The 27618-nt window shown below is 38.2% G+C and overlaps 1 protein-coding gene across 1 annotated transcript; it reads left to right on the forward strand.

The window, feature by feature from the left end:
* The first annotated feature begins 1439 nt into the window (after nt 1-1439).
* On the forward strand, nt 1440-26571 carry TMEM168 (transmembrane protein 168). The gene is made up of 5 exons (XM_084205390.1): nt 1440-1485; nt 4723-5988; nt 15086-15228; nt 17616-17890; nt 22105-26571. The coding sequence occupies exons 2-5, from the start codon at nt 4795-4797 to the stop codon at nt 22650-22652; spliced, it is 2160 nt and encodes a 719-aa protein (XP_084061516.1). The 5' UTR covers nt 1440-1485; nt 4723-4794; the 3' UTR covers nt 22653-26571.
* Nucleotides 26572-27618: the final 1047 nt, after the last annotated feature.

Here is a 27618-nt window from a genome sequence, read left to right on the forward strand (position 1 = left end):
TCACTGAAATACTTTCACAGTTCCCATTGTATGTTGCCCCTTTATTATCATAGTCATATTTTTCTACATTGTGATTCTGAATACTAGAGGTGTTGGGAAAAGGATGGCAGTGGGAAAAGAAATCCAAAGAGCTGAAAATTCATGCCTCCTGCTCAGATACAAAATTCTAGGAAGACTGGATTTCAGCAGAACTGAAGTGTGTCCCTAGCACTGCACAGCCTACCTGGTACATTCTGATCTCTGAAGTGAGAGGGAAGATGACTAAAGAGCATTTCACAGCTGTGCTCAGTGTTGTTTCCTGCACATCCTTTCTTGCCTCATTCTGTTTCAGGAAGACTGCCTGACTGGCTTTACAAGTGTGATCATTCTAAGGCTTTTTAATCATATCTCCATGCGTCAGCAGCAGGCTTTCTGCTCGTTTTTCCTTCTGTTTTCCTCAGTTGTTTTCCACCTGTAGAAAACAAGTTGTCTTGTTAGAAAGGGTTCATTTCACAAATTTGCACATAAACTTTGTTGGTTATTTTACCCTCCAAGTAAAACATTCAAGAAGTTTCCATAGTTGGTTGAGGAGTACAACAAGATCATGGCTGGATTAATACAGTACCAGTGAAGTGTTGTCCATAATGCTAGTAAAGCATCTGAAGCATGTGAGCCTCACTAGGCAACTGAGAGATCTCAGAAAGAGTTGTTTATTAAAGCAAAACCTCTTAGCTTGTGGATTTTTTGTTTTGTTGGGCTTTTGTTTGGTTTTTTTGGGGGGGGGAGGGGGGGGTTCATTGTTTGTTGTTGTTTTTAACCCATGTAACTTTTAGGCCTTTGGGCCAGTTTTATCTAATATTTCAAGAGGTGTTATAATTTGGAGGATGTCTGAGGTTCTCGTGAATCTCAATAATTGAGTCAGGAACTATGGAGGGGCAAGCTTAGCTGTTTAGGCTACTCTAGTGCTTCTTGACTAGAGGCAGAAGGTTGTGATGGAGGATTAGAGGAACAAAGGCTTTCTCCGCAGCAATCCAGCCCACCTGCAATTCGACGAGCGCCTGAGCAGCACTGTCATCCAAACTCCTCTTGTTTTGCCTCTCTAGGCCAGAGCGTGGGGTTACTGTGATCCAGAACCTTCCTGCTACCTGCTCAGCTGCCTGCGAGGGCCAGTTCAAACTGTGCATTTCCAACACAGGAACGCACTCCGGGGCCGAGGAAGCGCACGAGGCACGCCGGACCACAGGATGGGGAGGGCTCAGTCTGCCTTGCAGTCCTGATTTAAACACAGTTTTCCCGCTTCCATGCCTAAGCACCACTGTTTATGGGTTTGTTTGGGGCTCTTGGTTGGTTGGTTGGTTGGGCCTTTTCATTATTCTAGCCGAGCGCGCCGTGACGGCGCGGCGGTGTTTGAGCCTCGGCGCGGCCCGTAGCGGGAAGCGCCGCGCTCGGCCTCGACATGGCGGCGGCCGGCGCGGGGGGCGGGCAGGCTCCGGGCCGCCTGTGGAGGTGAGAGCGGGCCGGGCGGGGCGGGGGCGCCGCGGGCTCCTCACCGAGCGCGGCCGGGCGGGCACCGCCGTGGGACGCGGGGGCCGCCAGCACCGATCGGCGTCGCGGGGAGGCTGCTGAGGCACCCCGCGCCGCCGCGCCCCGTGCCGGCACCGACCTTCCCCGGCCGGGCCGGCCCCGCAGCTGGAGCTGCCGCCGGGAGCGCGCCCTGCCCCCAGAGCGGCGATCCCCGCTGTGGGCGCGGTGTTAGCATCTGGAAAATAACGCTGCCCTTCACCGGGGGGTTAAGTCTGATGTGTTTGTGTGTTAGCTAAATAGGACTTTTTCTTTAAAAAAACTCTTACAGAATTGCTTTAAAAAGAAGAGAAGTGCCAAACTGGAAGAGTAAAGGGGAAGAAAGGTGGATTCACTATTTTAGATAGATCTCACCTGGGCTTAACTACTGAACCGCCTTTGGGGTTTGGTTGTTTTTTCAACTTTCTTAGACGAGTTAGGGTTAAAACTACATTGAGAGCAGTGTTTCTTTATATATAGGAAAGCCATTAGATAGTTTGGTCTCTCAATGTTTATGAGGCTCCAGGTTTTCCTTGAAATTAAATTTGCAAAAGTTGACAAACACTTAAAAGTGAGTGTCCACATGTTTTGAAGCTAAATGTGATTTGCTGAGATCTGTAAGTCGTGTCCAACCTAAAACTTTAAAGCCATTAGTTTAAAACAAACAAAGGAGCACTCCCTCCTCCCAGGACTTTGAACAGTCCTTGTGTAAACAAAGTATTGACAGAAATTACTAGCACATAGCTGTGTTTTAGAGAACAAATCACTTACTGATATTTCTCTTTAAAATTGAATTGCTGTTTTCTTTTTATTTGGTAATAGCTGTGTGATGGGATACATTAATCATGAAACTGCACCTTTTCCTCCTCACAAAAAGTTGACCCATGTATTTTGGTTAAAAAAATACTAATGTTTAATGGTATGGTTTAGGAGTGCACATTTTTGCTAATTGGCTAGAAGGTGGGGTCAGGAAGAAGAGATTGCATTCACAGACTGAGCTGTCATTTTGCAAATCGTTTTTCACGACTTGTGCCCGAGTAGATTTTGTGTCTTTGCAGTATAACAGACGTGTTCCCCCACTCCAGCAGCTGGCAGGGGAAGGGCAGAGGAGTTTCTCTTTCACGTTTCTCGTGCTGTGCTGGCAGCAAAACTCCACTTGGCTCGAGTTGACTCAGTGATAGTTGTGTTCTGTCAGAGCGGCTCGGTGCTTGCCTAGAGGGGAGGTTGCTGCTGGTAATGATCCCACAGAAAACAATTCCGTGACTGCAGCAAAATTCTAAGCTGGGTGTGAGGCGGGAGCTTTGCTGTTTGCTCATATGCAAAGGGCTCATTCCTGCTGGCTTCTGGGGCTGCTGTCCCGCCGAACCTTTATAGGGTTAGCCCCTCCACTTGGAGGGGTTCCAGAAAGGAGTCCAGATTAAAAGGATGGGATGGCATGTGTTCTTCAGAGTAGCAGTAGTCGCATGTCATGACTGTGCTGTGGGTTAAAAGGGGATGGGAAATCGTCTCAGTGTTCATGGTTTGAACTAGAGAGAGCAGGAGGCAGGGGGAGGGCATGTGTAGCAGCTGAAATGAATGGTTCAAGTTGTCCATGAAATGAATGTTAATTGTAGTACAAGAAACAGTGAGATGGAGTCAGTGTTATGAAACCTAAACCTGGAATATGAAAGCTAACTCACATTTGTGTTATCTGTATAATGGAGAAATGAAAGGGTGAGAGGAACAGAAGTAAGGGCAGAGATATTGTGAGATGTTAAGCATCCAGGCCGCTCAGAATTAAGTCAATATCTGTAAAACACTACTAATAATGAATACTGTGAAAATGCACAGTTGAAATCCAAAGAACTTTTAACTTACAATAACTTCATGTAATAGCAATTTGCTTTAAATATATGGTGTGTATTCTGTTTCAGGTAAACAGATTTTTAATGCATAGTTCTTCCAAGTAATATCTTCATTGTTGTTGGGTATATAGCATAATTTGAAAATATGTGTTACCAAATAAGGAATTTAAACAATAGGATTTCTTAAGCCTAGTTTTTCTCTGCAGCAGTTCCTGAAGCTTGTTTTACAGTTTGTGTCAGTCTTTGAATCTGCCAAAACTTAGGGGCAAATCAGCCAATTCACTTTATCATTTGTTGTTCACTGGTTTAAAAAATGAGAATTTAAAAATCAAGAGAGAATAAAGTCTAAATTTTGCATTTGAGTCAAGGTGTCTTTTAACACTTCCCCCACCAATATAAATAAAAGCAGTAAGCTATAAGCTAACACTGCGTAGTTTTGGCACGCTGGTTTCTCTATCAGACCAGTAACTCTTCAGAAATCTCTGTAAGGTGGGCAATTAGTTAATTACTTAAAAAATTATAGAGGCTATGTAGAAGTCTTTTTGTGTGTTGGAAACTCTCCCATAACATTATAAAATGCCCCTTTAAAATACTTCTGTCTGTTTGTAGCTATATTAAAAAAAAATCACATCAGTTAAATGGATCTTAGTAGGAGGTGCTTGTGTTCTAAATGTGATATTTATCCCAATCAGCTTGTTTGTTTTCTTGTTTTTGGAGGAGGGGTGAAACTGGCTTGAAGGGTGCAAATGAAGGCTTTAATTTTACATTAGGAGAAATCTCTGAAAATCATACCAAATCAGTGGTTATATCTGTGTGTCCACTCTCCATTTGTGAAATGGAGATAATAATATCCTTTTTACTCTGGGTTAAGCTCGTTGACTGAGTGGGAAGTTCTTTTTGTAAATCATATACTTATTTGACTGCTAAAAGGAAGTCTTGCAAAGCATGCTGAAAAGATTTAATAGAAAGTCAGAACTTATTAAATGTAATGTTGAAATAAAATAGTGTTTTAAAATAATCATGAAATTATGAAATGTTCTAGAAGCAAGTGGGTACCATAGAAGGGTTTTGGATATCCATAGACATCTAATATAGATACCTAATCAATGAGTTTTGTGGAAAACCACCCAGGCCAGGATTGTTTTCCTCTCATTCAAGTTATGAAATAAGGTTTATGCAGAACCCATTTTATATTGGTTTTCACACTTAATTGGTCTTCTTACTCTGTTTTTATACTTTGGACATTAAGCTTCTTTGTGAGATGGGATGTGTCATATTTATGTTCTATATGTTTATAAGTAATTATTTGCCACTAAAACTTTTCTTAATTCTCTTCCAGGACTTCAAGGATTCTGGACCACTGTTACTGAAATGATATTACGGAAGGCAGCAATTGCATTGTGTTTGTTGGATGAAACCCAAATATTTACTGTCAGTCAAGTGGGTGAAACCCCTACCTGCAGTTTACATGTGTAGGTCACTGCGGTACTGTGTTAGTCACTGTCTCTATGCAGCAATGACAAGGCTAGAAGAAGCAAACAGAGAAGTGAACATGCACTCATCAGTCAGATACCTTGGCTATCTTGCCCGAATCAATCTACTGGTTGCCATTTGCATGGGCCTTTATGTCAGGTGGGAGAAAACTGCAGATGCACTGATTTTGGTAATATTTATTCTGGGGCTCTTTGTTCTTGGAATTGCCAGCATACTGTACTACTATTTTTCAATGGAATCAGCAAGTTTGAGTCTCTCCAATCTTTGGTTTGGTTTTTTGCTTGGCCTTCTCTGTTTTCTCAATAATTCGGCCTTCAAAATGGATGTGAAAGAAGAAGCTACAAAATATTTGCTTCTCTCTGCCATTGTTTTAAGGATATTATGTGCTTTAGTTGAAAGGATTTGTGGTTGTGTCCATCATCGACCAACTCTGCTGACAACAGTTGAGTTTTTGGAGCTAGTTGGATTTGCAATTGCCAGCACAACTATGCTGGTAGAAAAATCCATAAGTATTATTCTGTTGGTCTTGGCTTTGGCCATGTTGATTATTGACTTACGTATGAAGTCTTTTTTGGCAATTCCAAATTTGGCAATTTTTGGAGCCATTGCATCCCTACTCTTTTTTCCATCACTGCAAATCCCCACAAACCCTTTTGCCTTGGCGTGTTTCTTCAGCTGCCTCATTTCAGATCCCCTTCTCGACGTTTACTTCAGTGGACTTTCGGTTACTGAGCGATGGAAGCCATACCTGTACCGTGGTAAAATTTGCAGGCGGCTTTCTGTCATCTCAGTTGGAGTCATTGAACTAATCTTCTTCATTCTTGCAGCCTTTAAACTACGTGATTTGGACCTCTGGTATTTTGTGATACCCGGTTTTTCTATTTTTGGAATTTTCTGGATGATCTGTCATGTGATTTTTTTTATAACTCTTTGGGGATTTCACACAAAACTCAATGACTGCCACAAGGTGTACTATACTCACCGAGCAGAAAACAACAGCCTGGACAGAGTCATGGCATCTAAAGGAATGCGTCACTTCTGTTTGATCTCAGAGCAGCTGGTATTTTTCAGCCTTGTTGCGACTGCTGTTTTGGGAGCAGTCTCTTGGCAGGTAAATAATAATCTCTTTATCTTGATCTCCTCTTGACAATAATCCTGAGAATTGCTGGATCCCTGAAATTCCTAAAACTGGATGGTGTGCTCTGGGTTAGCAATTCAAAGTTGGAATGCGTGGTTTCACTGTCGTGGGCTTTACACTTAACACTTTGAGCTACCTGGTGACCTGTTAAAGCAAGTGCAACTTACCAGCTTCCTTATGTGGCAGCGTGGGAAAAGGTAAGTGCTTCCAGGGCAAAAGAGGTGAGGAAAGTATTTTGCATTTACCTAACTGGGAAATCGTTTTGCTATTGAATTTATTGTGCCATAAAAGTTGTTTTCAGAACAAATCACTGTGTAATGCTCACTAAATCTAGGGATTTTGTTGTGGACTATTTTAATTAGATTGAAATGTATTAAGTAATATCATTTTCAGTAATTTAGCTTTGCTTTTGATCAATTACATGGAATCAGAGATCAGCTGATGAACTGATAAATCCTTGATATAACATGAGCTTCAAGTGTCTCACTTTCAAATCTGATTATACACCCCAGGATATGATATCTGAAAGACCAGTCATTAAAATCACACAGTGTCCTTTGACTTTTCTTTCCATTGATGAGTTAGGATGTTGTCTTTTCTTTAGCAGAAAGCATATATTTCTTTCAAAATGTTATTCAGCGCCCAAGTTAAGATACATGGTGTGTTGTCATAGTTGCAGCAGGGGATTCAGAGTCTCTTTTCTTTTTCAAGTTGATATAAAAGCTACAATAACAATTAATTTTGTGTCCATTTACTTCTTATATAAATTACAAACATATATTAATGTATATAAAATATCCTTTTACAGTAGATCAGGTTTTATGTCTTTGTATTGTTTCCAGAACAATTTCCTGCCTACTCTTGTGGAATTTCTAATCCTGCAGATTTTCTCCGATTAAATAACCTTGTGGATGAAGGGTATTAAAGAAATTAGTGGAAGATTAAATTAACAGTTACTTTGTAACTATGTTGGGTTTGGGGTTTTGTTTTTTTGTATGAAGAGCATGAGAGGTTAACAGACAAGCCTTAAAGGAACACTGTGTAGTTTTGCCTGTTTTTTGGAAGATTATCAGCGCTCATAGCTGTGCTGTTCGGACTTGCAGAAAGGACAGAAGGAAACAGGACCAAAAAAGTAAAGATAATAAACAGTCCTGATAATAAACAATCAGTTCACTGCAAAAGTTGAGGGGAATCAAGTTGGCAAGAAGCAGGTTGGAGTCAGGTAAGTAGGAATAATTCCTCATATGGTGCTGAGCTCTGGAGCTGTGTATCATGGCATGCCACGTGTGGTGCCCCATGATTGAAGAGGCTCAGGAGGAAGCCGGACAAAATTCACTGGGGTCTGTGTACTATCTGGAAACCATATCTGACTCAGGGAGTTCTTAAGCCACTAGTGGTTAAAGTACTCGGCAAACATGTTTTTTCTGTCCTTACATCTTTCCTAGGCATGCATTTGGCCTCTTTGGATCCAAACATTCTTCTGGATGGGCCTTTGGTGCAGATTAATATAGCCATTCATGCATTCTTACATTAAGGAAATTTTTTTACATTTTACATTTTTAACATATTTTTTCCTTAGTGTTTCTCAGGAATGCCAAGTATTCCTTGGTCTCCAGTTCCTGAAAATGTGTTTGCTCTTCTAAAGATTATTTAAAACATTTTTTGCATATGTAAGATGTAAGAATTTTCATTCTTTGCAACATTAGTTTGGGATTTCTGTAGTTATTTCAGGATGTGTAAATTATATTTGAAACCTGATGAAAGTGACCTGGAAGAGGAAGCATTTTTGTTTATACTTTTCCTCACTATTGAAAGCTTGTTTAATGATAGTGCATTTGATAAGAGAGGTGGTTTAAAATCACTTTGTGGTCTGCCATTTTGCCTCCTATGAATAGAAGTGCTAAAAATCTGAGCCTTGGAAAGGTGCTTCCTAACAGTTGGCTATAAATAATTAGCAATAGCTTATTAAAAAATCTCAGTTATTGCCAGAAATGGAGTGTGGGAAGCAGGGGAGTTCCCTTTCATGGAAAATGTTCTGCAGGCACATTATATATGCCCTCTTAACATTTCTAATAACTGTAATATCTGTGCTTCAAATGAATCTCATGTGTATGAAAAGTCAAGACCTAAAGCAACAGTTGTCTGTTAATTGATGTCTAGACCTAAAGCAACAGTTGTCTGTTAATTGATGTCTAGAAGTATCCCATTTTATTAAAATTGCCAGAAAAATATCAAATCTCCTTTTGTGGAAGGGTTTTTAAAGTGAGGTGAATTAACTTGTTGTAGCAGGGACAGTGGTTTTCTTACTGATGCAGAGCTGTTGAGGCTAAAAGTCCTGTCAGTCAAGGACCTTTCTCTAAGGAAAATTTAGCCTTTGTAATAAGACAAGGGTTTAAAGTCTCTGTTCATGGTACTTGGGTATGTGCTTGGGGAGAACTGTAAAAGTAATGTGTTAAAGTTGGGTGCATTAAAAAATGGAATAACAGCTCTTCTTTCAGTGGGGCATGTTTCAGCTGGGACATGGTCTGCTGAGAATAATCCTTGTTATAGCTGCAGAGGAAAGATGTCTTGTCTTGGTGGTAAAAATGTATGGACGTTTTCTTTGCAGAATCTGCAGGAAATGGTCAGCACCTGCCTTTACATTTGTGTGAGTAATTTCAGTCAGATCAGTAGGCTCTTTAACACCAGCTTATTTCAGCAATTAATCATGTGCCTGGTCATAATTAGGCCCTTGGATTGGACAAGATCCAGGAGTCATGCAGATGACTCAGATATTACTTCTTCAAGAATCCAATAAAATGATGAAAAATTTGTGGATGAAGAGCTTGTAATTTTCAGACAAAGATCTTAGAAAGGTTTGAGGCTCTCTTTTTCTCAAAAACTTAAAATCAAATTTTGTTAAGTGCTCTATGCCAAGGTAACTGCAGGTTTTCTGACTTACTGGCCAAAGAGAATTATTATCCCTGGAAGGCTTGTATTTAGTATTACCAAGAGGAAAATAAACTATGTTAGAGCCAGTAAAGTAACAGAATGAAGTACATTATTCAGTACGTTATTCTTGGTTTTAGTGAATTTTATGGGTTAGTAAAATAATAGTATTTGTTACATGCTTGAGTACTCATACTTAAATGGACAGTACCATTTAACTTGAGTTATTTATAAGAGACAAAATAAGTTTACTCTATGTATCAGTACTTTCCTGTTTGGGGGAGAGCTAATGATTTTGTAGTTTTTATTCTGGTGTGGTTGCCCATATATATAGCAACATCTATATTTACTTAAGACATACTTTTATTAACATTACAGGTTAAATAACTTGAATGCAAATCATATCCAGTCTTTCTCCCTTTTTTTACCCCTGCTTTTCTTCCTGGCTTGTATTTTTAATCCAATCCTCCTCAGGCTTTGCTTGTTTGGAGCTATTTTTTGTTGTTTCTTTTTTTCTCCTCAGAGTCCCTGCTGCATCCTCTGACCTCTTTCCATATTTTGTCAAATGTGCATGCCACGCCTGCCTTTTTTCATCTAGCTGTATGGTCATGTTTAGTGCCCCCCTTTCTTTTCATCACTGACAATTTTTCCTCCTTTTGCTGATTTGCCTTCAATACCTGTGCTTTGCTGTTATTATACTTTTCTGTTGAGTTTCTTTTCTAATACCTTTATTCCCTCTTTTCCTACTGTTCCATCAGCTCTTAAGCGGTATCCTAAGTCCCCATTGCTCACTGCTCACCATTTCTTCTCAAACTCACCCTCTGTCGTGTACTTTTGCTGCCTGTCTTCCTCTCTTTGGTGTATGCTCAGCCCTCCGTGGCTCTCTCCCTCTCCAGTCCCATCCCGAGGGCTACCTCAGGTTGCCTGCTGAAATCCACAGTGGCAGCACACCTTGCTGCTGTCACCACCACTTCGTGTGCTCCTCAGTCCTGAAGGGGCTCTCTGGTGACAAGAGAACGTATTCATTGTTAGTCTGAAGAGTCTATTATGTGTTTAGCTTGCTGTCAAATTTTCATTAGTTTCAGGATTCACGTTTTTGTATTTAAAAACTTCAGATTTTTTAGCATGCTTTTGAACTGTTAACTGCTTGTGGTTTTGCTGGAACAAATTCATGTAGATAAAAGCACAGGTTTTTCCATGGCTAGAGCAGGAGTCAGGGATGGGAAACACAGCACATTAAATCTATCTGCCAATGATTGTTATAACTGTTTTCTGCAAACTCTTTCCTAGATTTTCCCACTGCTGTTCTCATAGTCAGAAGTAAAGGATTATTTATTGATCTCCATAGACTCTCTTTGGTAACTTGTTATAAGACTGTTTCCTCTGGGTAGCTGATGTACTTTGTAGCTTTACAAATTTTGTCTTTAAGCTTTTTTTTACCTGTAATATCGATTATTTTCTACCTGTAATATAGATCTTGTCCTCCTTTGAAATAAGCTATTAATTGAATGTTAGCATGTTACCCTTTTCTCTGTCATAGAGGGTGTTCTTCTATTAGACTTCTTTTGTTTGGGGGGTTTTGTGTATCACTGTGTGTCTGTGTATTAAAACAGGTAAATATTCAGCTTGGGTAGTGGAAAGCAGGACAGTGACAGTATTTTTGCTTGGAAATGCACAAAAAAATCTTGGGGATTTAATAAGCTTTCTCAGGCATTGGTCTGTTAGATATAATCCCTGTGTGAGCAGGGGGTTGGACCATACAATTTCCTGAGGCTCATTCTAACCCCAACCATTTGGTGATCCTGTGACCATCTTAGTTGACATATGTTTAATGTTTCATTTCTGTCTTAAACAGAAGGGCTCTTCTATAGGTCTTTGTAATTGGCTTCCAATTTAAACTAACACTTATGCATTTTGGGCTTTTTTCTTCAGTCACACATCCATAATTAAATACAGTTCCAGAGTTATTCTGCTTCAAGCAGTGGTTATTCTTTGGGATGGAAGTTGTCTTACTCATGAGTATAAAATGACATCTTGGCTGTAAAATACCTCTAAATTCTTTTGATGTTCTAACAGTTACACTTATCAAGAAACAGTGCTCAAAAAAAGAGAAAAATACTACTACTAGTGAAATCTCACCACTCTTTAATTGTCTGTCATTCCAGTCATCAGAGGCAAGAAGTAGATTTTTTTTCTTTTACCTTTTCTGTGTTATTTGAAATGAGACTTAATTGTTAATTCCTTTAGAAAAAGACAGGCAAAGGCAAAAAAACCCCCGAAGATTAAGAGAGAAAATGATTTCTCATGGGTTTTTTCAGTAGGATTGCCTAGATGGTCCCTGTCTTCTGTTTGCTTTTTGAGCAGTCTGTCTGGAATCAATGGGCACTTGGAGTTCAGGGACATACTGCAGGCTCCCGTTGCTAGTGCAGTCGAAAACAATGAAAATGGGTTGAACACATGAAAAAACAAAATCCCTTTCTGGCTCTGCCTGTGCATCCATGGCCATCTGCTCCATTAAGGACCAGTCATCGCACTGATAGTTTCCATCTGGAATTTTAGCTGTTTATCTTAAGGGAGGAACCTGTCTTCAGTTTTACTGCAATAACTAAATCAGATATTTTTTGCTATTTGAAGTTCTTATTGTTTAGGTATTTTAAAATGCTACCAGTCCTTTTTTTGCAGTGCTGGATTAAGATATTTTATTATCCTTTGTTCTAATCATCATTAGGCATTTTTACATTTGTGACATATTTCTTCTAAATCAAAACTGTTGAAAAAGTGCTGACAGCAAGTGCCAGCATCTTCACATTACATGGATATTAACAAATGTAAAACATCCAACATTTTCCTATTCCATGGCATAAGATGGCCACTAAAAGACAACACAGTTGAAACCTCAGATGGAGCTGAGTTGATTCATACACTACAGAGCTTATTTCCCATTCCTGTTGTAACATTTGGTACAAACTCAAAGCAGGATACAAGGCAAGATGGATCACCGAGATGATCCTCAGTGTTTCTGTGTGGGACCCTTATTTCTCAAGTACTTGGGAATTTTCTTTGCCAGTATCTTCATATGAGTAGGAGCATTTTCAATAATTAAATGTAAATATTTTTTAGGAATTAAACTCAGTCAGAGTGGGTCTTTGTGATAATTTCAATTTGTGTTGTGGCAGAATGCTGTGGGTTTAATTAGTTGCATGTGTTTAGGGTATTGGAGAAGTGCAGGGAGTATTTAGAACGAGAGGGCATTTTTGTAATAGGACTACAATAAAATTCACATAAAGTAATAGTATAATAGCTTATTAATTATGTAATAGTTATTATTTAATAATAGAGTTAATAACAATATAATCATTCTTAAATAATAGTTTAATAATTATTTAGGATATTATGATTGCTCATGTTTTTACAGACAAATGTACTTTTTATTTTGTAATATGTTCACTGTTATCAGAACACTAATGCAATATAGGAGTAGTTTGCTTTGACAAAGTCCAAGAAAATATATTTATATGTGGTGTAAAAGCTGAACTTGTCAGAAAAATACTTCCTTTTTTTTTTGCATTACCCTTCTGGAATTTACAGTTGGAAAACTAAGTCTCCAAGACTTGAAATTCTCTGCTCTTTCAACAAAGTCTTATACTTCATAAGGTTTCTACAGAAAAAAATCTTACCAGAGCTTTGGAAGTTTTTGTTGCTGCCACTCTTCAGAGTGCGCTGGGGAAACAGAGCAACAAAAAGGAACTCTTGCTGCTGATACATTTGAAACAGAAATTATATTTCCTTAGTTAAAGGATTTTTTCTGTATTAACAACAAAACAAATTGAAGTGGTACCATAATAGTTACAGTGTTTTAAGCTTTCTTGTCTTCTGGTGATTTCAGATTATTTATGCTATCAGTTAATAATGCTGTCAGTTAGTTTATTATTTAATATCAGGTTCTGGTGTTTATTTGTGATTAGAAATATTTCTGTCACCATTTCAAGGACACATAGGTGAGATCCTTCCATCAGAATTGTGATAGGATACTTTGTAAAACCAGGACAGGTAGCAGATGATTCTTTCTTAGTGCATTCGATGGGTGAAGCTCTTCTTTCAGGCTAAGTAATTGTGTTTAAAAACTGAATGTAGTTGAGCTCCTGCCATGTGTCAACAAGATCTGTGTTGGTTTAGGTGTCATTTTTTTCAGTATAATATACTTTCCAAATTATTAATAGTGTTGACTTTGTGTTAAGTTGAACTACCAGTGCCTATCAAGTCATGGAGTCTTACACAGTAAGGCAATATCCAGATTTAAAAAAAAAAAAAAACAACATTCATATTGTAGATTAGTACAAAGAGCACAAATAAAACATAGAGGGGGTCAGAGACCACAGAATTCTTCTCAGGACAGAAATCTCTAGCTATGAATTTACCTCCTTTGCTACATAGCAAACATCAATATTTAACAAATGCACCATGGGTGCACCAAGTTCTTGTTTAATTGTATATTATAATACATATACTGTTTCTGTCTTTCCTAAAAAATTTAATACCTGATTAAACCCATTCACATCATGCTTAATTAACTAAAATGAATCCTTATCTGTTCTGCCTCTCAGAAATATCTGGCATTTCAGAAGTCCGTTTTTATTTTACTAGTGCTATTGATTGAGATGTAACTGTTGAAACTTCTTGTTTGTTTGTTTTTTACAGAAATCAGCTATGTATTAGTAAGTGTAATATTTTCCAAAACTGCTTTTTTCTTATGAAGCAAGAAACCTTAATATGGGCTATTAGCTCAGTGAATGCTATGTAGTCCTGTAGAGGGTGTTCCTTTACTCCTGTGGTATTTATGTAACTGACAAAGAATTGTCTTTTTAATTGAAATAATGTTCACAAATGATCTCAGAATTCATCTCCTATGTGATACATAGTATCCCATAAGTTAAATGTATATTTTTAATGATCATAGAATGATTTAGGTTGGAAAAGTCCTCTGTGACCATCGCATCTAGTCATTAACCCAGCACTGTTACCACCACTAAACCACCTCCCACCACTAAACCACCTCCCAAAGTGTCACATGTACAGGTCTTTTAAGTACCTTCAGAGATGGATGGGATAGTGTGCTGTCATCTGATGTTAGATACATAATATCTGTGCTGTACCTCACTGATTGTGAAAAATGCAAATCACTTGTTTTTAAAATTTTAAAGGTTTACTAGTAATTAAATGGTTTTAAAAATACTAATGCAATTAGAGTAATAATAATTTGGACAGTTTGAATTAGGACAATATGAGACAATAGAAACAAAGAGTTACGGACGTCTGGGTACCTTTTTCTGGGCAGCACAAGCCCAAAAAAGGACACCCATTAACCCAAAAGGACACCCTTAAAAACAACAGCCTGTTGCGTATTTATACACCTCATACATGATGCATAAATTCCATTCAAACACAGGATTCTGTCTGGTCATCCTCACCTTCTTCCTCTGAATCCTAACAGCGCCTTCGAGGCAGGAAGAAGTTCAGAAGTTCCTTTCTTCTGATAAGAGGACAATAAATTCTTTTTCTCTGAAAGATTTAGGTGTCCTGTGGCTGTTACTTCGCTGCAAATCCTTTCTTTTAAAAAAGTATCCTACATAGCATAATTTCTATTTTAACATTTTTTATAACCTAAAACTATATTTAACACACTACTTAAGAGAATTAATACAGCATTACTTTCTAACACAACACATATAATACTCATTTTAATATTTGCAAAAAGCCAATCATAAAATATGCATTTTTCACACTGTTAAGGCCAGACCCTGCAGATGCTTACAGATCTTCTTATTTTATGTACACAATTAGTTTTGTGGCATTTGATTTTCTTGCCTCAGTTGGTAAACTAAGATATGATCAATATGATCACAGTTTTTGCAGCTGATACTGTGCTGTGTGTTTTCAAATGCATTCCTTTCAAGAGTGATCCTTGCTTACCAGCCACCTTCTCCCCAAGTTTTTCATTTGTCTTTACAGTAATTCACCATGTAACACATGGAAGAATAAATATACATTACCAGTAATACTTTGCATGTTTAAGGGCCCAGTTATGTGGGATCAAGCAAAGGGATTGTCATACAATGCCTAAATCTCTTCATTTTCTTTTTAGCCAACCAATGGGATCTTCATGAGTGCATTTCTGATTGTTCTGCCTTTGGAGTCCATGGCTCATGGGCTTTTCCATGAACTGGGAAACTGCTTGGGAGGAACATGTGTCGGGTATGCTGTTGTGATTCCCACCAACTTCTGCAGGTATGGTTATTGTCCATGTCAGCTTCACAGTGTGCGAATGTATTGTTTGCTCATGGAGGCAATGCAGTGCTGTTGCTTGGATTTTCAACAATTAAATACAAATTCAAAAAATAGGCAGATTTTCTATTTCTCCTCTTTCTCACCCTGGAATGAGAAACTCCCCCTTTCTATCTAGGTAATTTGCTTTTAGAAAGCTGATGAATACAGACCAGCTGTGTATAGGCAGATTTCACAGCCCATATCTCATGCAAAGGAGGATTGGGGCATTTGACTGAGACCAGGTATCTTATATGAGGAGATTTAATAAACCAAAAAGATCAGTTCAAAATAATTTTGAATTCAATTAAATGAAGTAGTGTCTGCATTTAAATTTCATTAAAATTAGATTTGCAAATGGACTACATGTCATGTATTGGTGTTGAGAATTTGAAGCTGATTTTTTTTCCAAAATAAATGTTACCATATGAGAAATGAATTATTGTAAAGGGATTGTACTATTATTATTTGCCCATCTGTGTGTTTTTCTTAGAAGCTTTAAACTTGCAAATGAAGCTTTTGCCATAAAATTAAAATCAGTGTGTGCACATTTTTTGTAAGTGATAAACAAGAGCTATATAAATTATCTCTTCAAGTCACAAGAGAAATAGAGTAGTACATTGATAGGAGAGGCTTCAAAATAGAGCTGCCCAGTTTATGAAAACTTCACAGCTTCAGCGTGTGTAATGGATTTAGTGGATAAGGAAGAACTTAACATCAAAGAAACCAAAGACAGTATGCTAATCTTAAATAACTGTATCTTAAATATTGTAAAAAAACACATTTTCTGAGCTTCTGATTTGCAGTCTTTCAGCTGTGCACCCTGAAAAAAATCCATGTCAATTATTGTTACAGATTTTCAAAATTTACATTACAATAAAAATAAATTAATTTTGTTTCCATGGTAACAATTTAATTCTTTCATTGTATTATATTATTCTGGCACAGGCAGTTCCCTCTAATTTTGAGCAAATGAGATACTCTTGAGCAACTGTTTAGGACCTGACAGAACTAAACTTCTTATCAACAAAGCTTGACTGTTTTACTGATGGACCCAGTCTTCACTTGCTGAGACAAACAGTAATGATGAGCTATTCAGTGTAACTATACCAGTGGAATAATAATTTTTATAAAAGCCATAGACAGGTGAGGAGGTGCAAAATTTAATTAGCTAGACCAATAAGGAGACTAAGTAGCTTTACACACTGGCTTGCAAACAAAATACATGAAGAATGCACACATATGTACCTCTATAGGGAAAAAAAACATAATGTCATGTTTTATCTTAGTAGAGTAAGACTTACATCCATATTTTCACTCACAAACTGAGCATAAATGAGGCCAATTTGGCCCAGCTGTCAGTCACGTTCCTTATCATTACCCTTATTATATCAGCTGAAGAGTGATGAGTGCTTTTCTCTTTCTGAAAATATATTCTGAAGAGCACTCCCCTAACTGGGTGTCTTGCAAGACCACATTTCCTATTATTATGATTAATGAATAGCTGTGTAGACCTAAAATAAAAAATGTATTTTTATTAGATATTTTAGATACTGTATATATTTGGGTTTATTTATATTTATCTATATTTTATATAAAACATAGAGAACAGTACAAATAAAATTCAGGGAATCTTTTATTTTTCTCATATATGCATATTCTTACCTATATAGACATAAATACACATACATGGTTTGTTCCAGGTCTAGTTTGTAACTTTCTTAAAACTTTGATTTTCTAAGCTGTGAATACTGTTATCTGAAACACATTTCTTATGCTGAAAGAACAGCATCCGAACAGCACAAACAAGAAAGAATTATGCTAATCCTATTTGTATTTGTATCTGTATTTGTTTGAGTTCCATATTTCAGAGTATCTGAGCAAAGTGTGTGTGTGTGTGTATTTCTCTTTCGTCCATGGAAAGTAGTTTGCATTATGGTTTGTGCAGATTAGCACTCATTTTCTCTGTGCTTCTTTCCAGCTGAACATGAAAAAGTGCCTGTGTGAAGGCAGTGCTCTTCAGTGGGATTTCATGAAATTGTTGGAGCCTCCCTTCTTTCTATCACAGCTTCCTTCTCTCCCTCTTTCTCTCGGTTGCAGGAATAGCATAGGGCTGAGTAAGGACTGTGCTTGGAATTGAAGCGTGACAGAAGGAAGATAGTGGTCCCTCACTCAAATGCAGTCATTTGAGTTGTTTATAAACTGTAAATTTAAAGTAAATTTGAATTTAGAACAGGGCTACCTCATAGCAGACAAAATATGCACAGGGGAAAAAATCAGCAGCTGCTAGAAGTCCACTAAGCATGAAAAAATTATCAGCCATAATCATTAGCTGTTCTCCTTCTCTTTAGTCCTGATGGCCAACCGACTCTTCTTCCACCTGACCATGTCCAAGAGTTAAATCTGAGGTCTACTGGCATGCTTAATGCCATCCAAAGATTTTTTGCTTATCACATGATCGAGACATATGGTTGTGACTACTCTACAAGCGGGCTGACCTTTGATACCCTTCACTCCAAGATTAAGTCTTTTCTTGAACTTCGGACTGCAGATGGACCCAGACATGATACCTACATTCTGTATTACAGTGGTCACTCACATGGCACTGGTGAATGGGCTCTGGCAGGTAAGTGATCTGGGGATTTTTTTTTGTTAATTGTTTTGGTTATTGATAACCTTTCCATGTCAATTCATTGATTCTGTAGAAAATCATACTGTGTTGCAAAACTTAGAAGTTTTGAATGTTCTTACTACTAGATTGTTCAGAATGGCAAAGAACCATCAGTCTCTGGAGAACAGTTTTATACAACTTCCTGGCAGGGAGGGAAGAAAGGAAAAGGTAGTAGTATTACAGAGCATGACTGTTAAGAGATTCAGAGGCTACACGAAATTGAGAAAACAAGCCAGGTTGCAGGGCTGACTACCTCTGCTAGTGGAGAGAATGGAGAAATGCAGAAGCCCCTTTGGTATGCAGCTAAGTTATTGCTAAGAGGTAGCTCTTTCCTTCCCTTGAATTATATGGTAGTCAGGTATGTTACTTCATGAACTTTATGTCATTTTAGTATTTACTGACTTTGATAAAAATCCTTTTACAGCCAACTAATCTTCTTCCACTTATTCTCAAAATTGTCTAATACTGTTGACTCCAAATGTATTCTTTCAAGTTTAAACACAGTTTCATATTCCCCTGATTTTCCTCACACCTGATTTTTATATTCAACAAGTTAACTTTAAAGATTGCTTTTTTCCCTGCATGGAATTAAAAGTGGAAATTACACACTCCTGCTCTAAAGACAGATTTTTCCCTGTAGTTTGAGGAATATTTGTTCACTGTAATGAACAAGCATAATCTTTTCTCATTCCTTGGACATGACAGAGGGAATTACAGAGTATTCTGTAACACTGTGTCAGACTGTCATGAAGGACTGTATTTATGTCTTTAAGATGTGTTTTGCTTTTTCTTGTAAAAGACAGACTCGGTAAAAGAAACAGGAGTCAAATACACAATTCACACTACAAAAACAGTTCTTCAAACATATAACAAACCTTGTATCATAAAACCAGGTATGATTTGCTGACACTGGACTTTGGGAGTGATTGTGGGCATAGTTTAGCCTCAAGATTGTAAACCTCTATTGAAAGGGCCAGTTTAATACCTTGTCATATGCTTGGCATGGACTTCACTGTTTCCCCCTTTCTTGGCCCATTTGTTTGGTAAACTTAATTAAGTTGTCAAATCATTGCAAGGTTTAGCTGTGCTCTGCTGCTGTAGGGAACTGAGGTCGCTGTGTGCAGAACGGGAGTCTCATAGTAAATACATTGAAAATTTGTAACTTTTTTCTTCATAGAATAGAATTAATTCTCTTGGATAGCACTTTGCCTGTGAGCTCCAGGCTCTTTGTCAGCAGTGTCTCTCCAGGTGCATGTGCCCTTCAGTAGGGCATGCCCTTCATTGTGTGCTCAGGCTGAGGTAGGTGTTCAGGCACAGATCAGTTTCCATCTGGAGACTCTGTACCTGTTTTGGTGCAGCTCCATCCTTGAACCTTTAGACCTGCTGAAGAGCAGTGTGTATTTTCTCCCAAGGGCTTTGTCTGTATCAGAGATTTTTAAAAGCCACAGCTTTTACTGTGACCTTAGTGCGAGTGGGGAGCTACACTGTATGGAGGGTGGCCAAATTACTTCTCTGAGAAGGGATGGTTTGTCCATAAGAGCAGCTGCCACCCTGTGCAGTTGCTGAGTGTGTCCGCACCTTGTGCGGAGCAGACTATCAGCAAAACTCCACCTCCCACCTGTGCTCCAGCCAGCAGCTTTCTTGCATGTGTAGAGCCAAATGTTGCTGCAAAAACTGGACAGCTTTCACCCCAGTCCTGACTTACTCTAGCCTCCCTGGAGTGTGACTGGGGCCTCAGGTCTCTCTGTAGCCTGTAGGTCACTGTAACCAAAATTTTTATCTAACCTTTAGGAGAAAGGCCAAGGAAACTGTTAAAATTTTGGGTGCTGAAAGATACAGTGTGTAAATACAGTGGTGTTCAACTTCCTCGCAAAACTGCTTTTCAGTTCTCTGTCCAAACACATCTTCAGCTTCTACATGGATACATGTATAGTCACATGAAGGAGAACAGGCAGCTGTCAAAGGTTTTGCATGCTTTTTTTTATGATTACATTCCATCATTTAACTAAAATTTATGTGATCCTCCTTCCAGATATCACTGCTCCCCCATGTAACTTGAAAGTATAAACTGAAAATATAAAGGCTGTGATTGTGCCCCATATATTGGACACTGGCATTTTGTGACAGATGGTACCTTGGCCATCAGCTCCAGTAATGTGTACTATCCTCTGACCTGTAAAGAGGATGAAGAGAGATGACAACAATGAAAAAAACCAATTCATCTGATTAAAAAAGTAGTTTCTCACTGCTGGCTTATGACATGATACAGCACAGTAGTAGCAGTTAGTCTTTCCTTTGTAATGACATATTGCAAAAGAGGCTTACTGAATTCATTAATTCAGTAATGATGTTTCTCTGTTGTTGGAAGCTGAGATACAGCACAGTGGTGTATTAGTCATGCATGAAGTATGAGCATTCAAATGACCTGGGGGGTCATGTTGTCTGAGTGAAAGCAAAGGGATGAGCTGGGCTAATAAAGCTTTGTCTCTGTTCCTGAAACTGTTGGTGTCCCTGTTGTCCTGCTAAACCTGCCAGAGAGCCAGAGGTGGCCAGACACGTGCATTTCTTACACAGCTTGGTGCCTAAACCTTGTGCTGGGTGATAAGCCCATATGTTTGAGGTCCCTAGGGTTGTAAGCCAAGTATGTGTTTGCTTGTATCTCTGAAGGATGAGGTGGTTTTCTTTGGGTGATTCTATCCAATGCTCTTTTGAAATCACCTGTACTCCTGTATCGCTACATTTTAATAAAGTTTATTTGTAAGCCTTTAAAATGTGAACAAATAAAGAAATTCTTATAGATAATTCACATGAAAGATATACCTAGAAAAGGAAAACTATTTCTATCTATATAAGTCTCTGCTGTAAATAACTACAGCAATTTGAGGATCATATACCAAGACAAATCATTACTCTAGGATACTTTATTGTATCCTAGAGATTTTCTTTGGTACTAAATTTTCCAGTTTTTCATTTTCTTGGAGAAAGGTGCAGCCCTGTAATTTTGCTTTAACTACAATAGCATGCACAATGCTTTAATTCTGAGATATTAATTTGAAGCATTTTTTTGTCACCCCTTACAGGTAGAGCTGTAAGTGCTGAAATATGCAGCTAACAACATTTTAAACACCGCTTAATTATATTCACTAGTGAAAAATAACTCTGGAATTAAAATTCAGTTATTTAAAATACCTTTCTTCTTTTTCTTCATTTTTTTAAGTTGATATTTTGAAACTTCAGTGATTTTGTTGTAAACCTGTATCATAGCTTCAACTAGCCAGAACTGAGGCATATCAGTTCTTTACTTTAGTATCACTGGGGAGACAATGGAGAGTTGTTTGCAAGGTGTTTTCCTTAGGTACCTGAGTAAGCAGTCTGCCTTTCAAAGCTACATAGATCCTGCAGCATCCAGTACACTTAGGCAGAAGGACTTCTTATAGATAACATTTCAGGTTTAATTACAATCTCCTCTTTCAATGTGCTGTTTGGAACAGGAGCTGAGACAGAACATGAGAAGTTGGACACTAGTTGCAAGGGTCTTCTGACCTGACAGGAAAAAAATATTGTGGAAAAATTCCAATGAGATTTTGGTTTCATTGAGTTGTAAATAGATACCAGTTTTCCTGAAGCTTTGAAAACAGCTGTCTCTGTAGAGAAAATCTCTTCATTCCCAATCATGTGAATTTTTGTGCTTGCTTTGATTCCCACCATTTGAAAATGTATTTTCTTCTAAATTAATCTCTTAGATGAGCCCTTTTTTAATATTCATAAAAGCATACTAAAAGAGAGTCCTATTCCTGTTCCTAAAATTATTAAGATTTAGTACAAAATAAACTTTATTTCAGATTTTTTTCCTCTTTATCTGTATTTTCCATATTTCATCAATTGGCTATAATTTCTTTTACTCTGTAAAGGAATTCCTTTTTTGTTATTGTTGGTGGTTTTCTTTCTAATCAAGGGTAAGTTCATGGCTTTGTCTGCCACAGCAAGTCAGTTAATACCTCTATGGAGACATGCAGCATTTACAGACAGAAAGGATGAATTGAAAACATCTGTTATATCTGTCCAAATTGTTCAAGTAAGGGTTTCTTAGAACCAGTCAAAACAGTTAAAGCTCTGCAGAAGTTTCTGTTTCTTCATCCTGATTCTAAATCTTTTTGTCATTGTGGCAGGGGGTGATGCTTTACGACTTGACACGCTGTTGGAGTGGTGGAGAGAAAAGAACGGCACTTTTTGTTCTCGACTGATCATTGTTTTAGACTGTGAGAACTCTCAGCCTTGGGTTAAAGAAGTAAGAAAAGTCAATGACCAGTATATTGCTGTGCAAGGAGCAGAAATGGCCAAAGTTGTAGACATCGAGGAAGCAGACCCTCCACAGCTTGGTGACTTCACCAGGCAATGGGTTGAGTACAACTGTAACCCTGACAGCAACATCAGCTGGTCTGAAAAGGGCCGCCCGGTGAAAGCGGTGTATGGTGTATCAAAGCACTGGAGCGACTACACTTTGCATTTGCCAACGGGAAGTGATGTTGCCAAACACTGGATGATGTACTTCCCACGCATCACCTATCCATTAGTACATTTGGCAAACTGGTTTTGTGGTCTCAATCTGTTCTGGGTTTGTAAAGCGTGCTTTAGGTGCTTAAAGAGATTGAAAATGAGTTGGTTTCTTCCCACAGTGCTGGATACAGGACAGGGCTTCAAACTCGTCAAATCCTAATCAGCAACCAAAGAAAAAATGAAGTGAGAGTTTTGTGAACTTTCTCACTGTACCATACTTAAAACTTTTTCTGTGACTATTTTTCTCTAAAAAAGTCTGCTCTACTCACTTTATTCAGCTTTTTGAGCAGCTACAGTATATGCAACAGTTAGAAATTGCAATCTTAAACAGAAGAGGGTAGAACTATGATATTTTCAGTTTTGTTACATGTACATATGTAAGAGACTTATTTAATATGACCATGCATTTTGGAGACAGGCCCCATGTTCATATGTCTTACTTAAGGCAGCCTTTGTTTAGAGACACCAGTTTGATGGACAGGAGCTCCTGTGAATGGTACACGATGCTGATCTGTCATTTATGTTCACTCTATAGTTTAAGTACAGGGAAGGAACCAAGCTAATACTCCAGTCAATTTATGTGTGCTTGAAATTATGTGGTGGGATCACTGAGCCAAAAAAACCCCAGAATATAGCTACTCTATGTAAGTAGCTACCAAAAAGCTTTAGTTTAATTTGCTTTTACATCTTGTGCCCTGCCTCAGTTCTCTACTGCTGCCATCAGTGGAAATTTGCCATGGAAGACAAGGAAATCAGACACCCTCTAATGCTCTGATACTTCTCAGACAGTGTGTTTTGAAGTGAGTTTTAAAAATATTCAGTGTTACTTTCAGCATTAAATATCTTGCTGGTGATCTTTGAGCATACATTCCCAGAAATTAATTTATATATGGAATAAAAACTGCAGTGAACATTTTTCTCTCACCTTTTAGGTGATTCTGAATTTTCCTGGCTCTTACTAGTTTGTATTTTGAAAAGCTACTCTGAAGAAAACAAAGCAAAACAAAACCAGGGAATTTAACAGAGAAAATAATCCTTAGATAAAAAATGGGAATACAAGTGTTGCCTTGCTTCCACATTTATCTGAAGTCCTTGGTATGCCTAAGATCTTGATTCTGTGAATTTCTGAGTACAGAGTTGGACCAGTGAGTTCATTATCTATTAAAACCACAAGAAAAGTTTGTTTGAATGGATTATTCTCTTAGGAGAAGAGGGAATCCTCAGTATTCCTTAAGTCTTTTCTCCCACCCACAAGGTCCTGATTTTAATGCTTCCAGAGCTGGATGGGACTCTAGAAATCCTTTCCTTCAGTCATAAAATCTGCATAGCTTTTTTATGTCATTTTCTCAAGTACAGAAAATTAGGGGTGAAACAAGTAAGTGGCTAAGACAGTACAATTTGTGGTGATTTTTTTACATATGTGTGTGCAATTCAGTAGACATACAGTTTACTTTTTTCTGTTTCCATCAGTATTTTAATAAAAGTGTTAGAGAGTAGCTGGTATTTGTCTAAAATATAACTTTTTTTTTTAAATTTAAATACATGCAAATGGTATGTAGCTCTTTAACTCTCTGCCATCATGGCTTTTTCTAATGCCATTTGAGCTTTTTAGCCAGCCAAGTTAGAGAATCTGCTAACACTGATACCCATCAGTAGCTCCCAAAATAAATAATGAGAGCTACAACAGCCAAAGCAATTTGTACCCACCAACTTCAAAATGGTGATTTTCCCAGATCTACAAGTGGCAGCTACTAAGTTTCTTCATTAGTATGTATTACACAGTGTTGTTTAGCAAGGCACCACCTCCCACATCACTTTCCCTTTCTCTGTCCCCTTCCATAGTGTGAGAAGGGGATAAAGAAATAAGAGATAAATTATATCCTTTGGGTCTTCTCTGAGTAAATGCTGTGATTGCAGCTCTGTCAGGGAATCAAGAGGTGGCAGTTGTCAGTAAGGACAGAGGGTTCTCACACCACCTGACTTCAGGTAATCAACTTAAGGTCCTAATGTGGGAGACAGAGGTAAGAGTCATCTCATTGAAATTCAGATGTTCAAAGACCAGATACCTGAATCCATGCTAGGTACCTAAAGTGCTCCACTGCTCATGAGCAAGGACATGTAAATATTTCCAGAGGAAGGCTGGTTTGGTCTCTATTCTAGGATGACTTTTGAGGGCGTTACATTTTTTTTATTGTGTTTTGCTTTCCTGTGCCAAAGGTCAAGCAGACAAATCCCTTGCGTCTCTTGAATAACCTTAGAGCACCTCTAAGCCATCCTCTGGAGCCTGAGCTGGGTACCTAAGCTCCTTGTTCAAGCACATGAAGTGGATACTTCAAATTGGGTTGAACCAGGATTCCTCAGGTTGCAGAAAAGCAGTGCTGCCTTCTGCAGAAGTCACTGTCTTCCATTCCTGGTCATCAGCTGTTGAGTATAGATGCATAAAGACTCCTTTACATTTGGTTTGTAAAATCACCATTGTTTTGACTTCTCTTTCAGTAGAAGTTCACCTATTGCATCATAAACTGTTAGAGCTTGAGCCTTAGAAATTTTTAGTAAAGTCCCCATAAGTACCTCATAGTAACCCTGTGAACATTTTGAACATTTGAAGTCAAGTTAGTCCTTTCTATTCTGGAAAAGCTTTAAATATCAACCATAACACTTGCCACTAATTATAATTGACAGATCTTAATGGGTAAGTTTCTACCTGCTACTGTTATATTTTTATGGACATCATCTGTACCTTTCTTTTTGTACATGAAAGGGAACAAGAAAAGTGTGGGATTCCTGACCTCTCCTGAATCTGTGGACAGGAATCTGCTATGTAGTGCTGTGATGAATTTGGCTCTGGGCAGAATAAATGCAACAGTTTGTCCTGCTGTTTTGCCTCTAGATATTAAATGGTTTCCAGCTTACTTACCAAAGTTAGATTTTCTCCTAGGATAGACTGGGTGTTATTTAGCTGTTTGCTGAAAGGCGCATAAAGAGTTGAAAAAGAGAGCAAAAATGCTATTTGCAAAACTTATGTGTTATTTGCAAAAATCATGTGTTGCAGATTTGTTTCTAGTTTCTCAATTATAGATCTCTGGTTTTCTGAATTCGAAGTAGTTGCAACATGAGCTAAGGTGTTCCTAATTCCGATTTTGTTAGTGCAAAGGCATGGTGAAAATGCTGACTTTAAAAGAAATGTTTACAGCTGTTCCAATTATGAGGCCTTTTTGGACAAAGAGACTGTCATGTGTTTCAAAACACTATCAAACCAGGGCTATGGATGATGAGGAATTCAGCTTCATCAGTCCTTCGCTTCTGCACTGACTTCTATCAAGGCATCCTACAGTGACCCACATTCCCAGGTGGAATTTTTCTCCAGCTCCCGGTGCTTATGCCTCTCCACAGGTCTCTGCCCAGCCTCAGGCATGTGCCTGAGGGACAAACACTGGAAGCTCCTGTGATCTAAGGGAGGAGTTATCCTTGTGCTGTTCCTGTATGAAAGACAGAGCCTGAAGGAAATTTAAATCTAATTCCAAAGAATGTTACATATGCTATCAGTTACGTACACGTTCTTTAGTGGTAATGTGTACAGATTTCTGGGTAGAGAGAAACATTTTTGCAAGGTTTGTCTCTGTACTGTATATTCAGACATTTTGCTATAAAGTTTGTTATAAACTTCTGTCACAGCATGATTTTATGTTGACTTCTTTTCATTTGCCGCCTGTATAGTACCAGCTTTCCTGAAACGTACAAATGCACTGAGTCCTACAAATGTAAGTCTTTTAAAGGGGTTCAAATTGCATATTTACTGTAGTATTTTTCTCCAAACAAGTATTGGTGGGGGGGAAAGCCATTATTCTTCATTTTTGCACTACTAGAGTGATGTATTTGCAGTTCCTTATGCTTTGTATGCCTTGTAGTTGTTATCCAGTCTTCAGTTCAAGTTTTTCCCAAAATAATTTTGTATATTTTGTAAAAGCATGGTTAATGCTTTGCTAGCAGTAAAGCACCTCAGTTGCCAGCAGGAGACAACAAAATCAGATTAATTTTCTTGTTTATAAATACCTTTTGTGGGAAGATTTTTACTGAATATACGGTTTTTAGATATGTAAATAGATTTTTTGAGTGTATTTGTGATACTACTTAAATATATTTTGCTGTTTTGGATGCTCATTTCCATTTCATCTTCTTGTTTGTGTCTTGATCGCTTTCCAGATTTCTGTGCTCCCTCTTGAATTACATGAGAGTTTGCTATACAGCTTGCTTCACAGGAGGTTTTTTATAGCTAGAAATTGCAACAGAGTTTATGGAAAATAGAGTATTTTGAAAATACTCTAAGGAATATTTTTAGTTTAATAATTTAATAGAAATGAGAAATACTAGCTTAAATTATTAATGCCTTTCACCTTGTCTTTTTTATCACCTATTCAACAAGCTAGTAAAAATGCTGTTTATACTACAAGACATAATTTTATAGAGATATAATTGAAGACTTCCTTTACATGAGTACTTGTAGTTAGTCAAATGTCTCATCTCCGGTAAGATCAAGTTGATGGAGGGTTCCTGTGTGAGATCAAGCCTGGGAGAGGAAGTAGGAGGAAACTGTTGCTGCAGAATGGTGAGGAGGACAAATCCACACATTGCTTCTCACAGAAATTGCTGGGGAGGTTCCTACACTTGGTTCTCAGGCAACAGTTCCAGCATTGCTCTTAAGAAGCCTGGACTTGTTAAGTGAAGACTTTGGTGGGCAATGGAGAAGCAGAGTGGTACTGTGATAAGGAGTGATGGGTATCTCAGTGCTAATCCAGTGTCCAGAGCTGCTGAGAGGGCATGGCCAGTTCTTCTGGCACATTGACTGGCTGAGCACAAGGATGATTTAGCGGCACCTTTTGGTTGGTTGAAGTTTTTTTTTAAAAGAAGGGGTCTAATTTTGGCTGTTGTACTTGGTGATTTAATTCATTAATTTTGCAATTTACTAATCAGTGTTCTTTTCTTACTAAACTTGTGTAGATCCTTTCTGTTCAGTCACAAATCCAGAGGGTAGCCCTAGAGAACAGCACAGCTCACCCTCAGTGCTGCCCTGCGGATAATTCTAAGGTTCTTTGAATGGAGTCAGACGACCCAAGATACGTCTCCAT

This window comes from Fringilla coelebs (genome assembly GCF_963513975.1).
Source record: "Fringilla coelebs genome assembly, chromosome: 5".
NCBI lineage: Eukaryota > Metazoa > Chordata > Aves > Passeriformes > Fringillidae > Fringilla > Fringilla coelebs.

What these genes read in the sequence shown, in the direction of transcription:
- TMEM168 (XM_084205390.1), top strand. Translation starts at nt 4,795, where the DNA reads ATGAAACCCAAATATTTACTGTCAGTCAAGTGGGTGAAACCCCTACCT. An exon ending in TGGGAGCAGTCTCTTGGCAG is followed by an intron (nt 5,989 to 15,085) that starts GTAAATAATAAT and finishes TTTTCTTTTTAG; the next exon opens with CCAACCAATGGGATCTTCAT. An exon ending in ATTCCCACCAACTTCTGCAG is followed by an intron (nt 15,229 to 17,615) that starts GTATGGTTATTG and finishes CCTTCTCTTTAG; the next exon opens with TCCTGATGGCCAACCGACTC.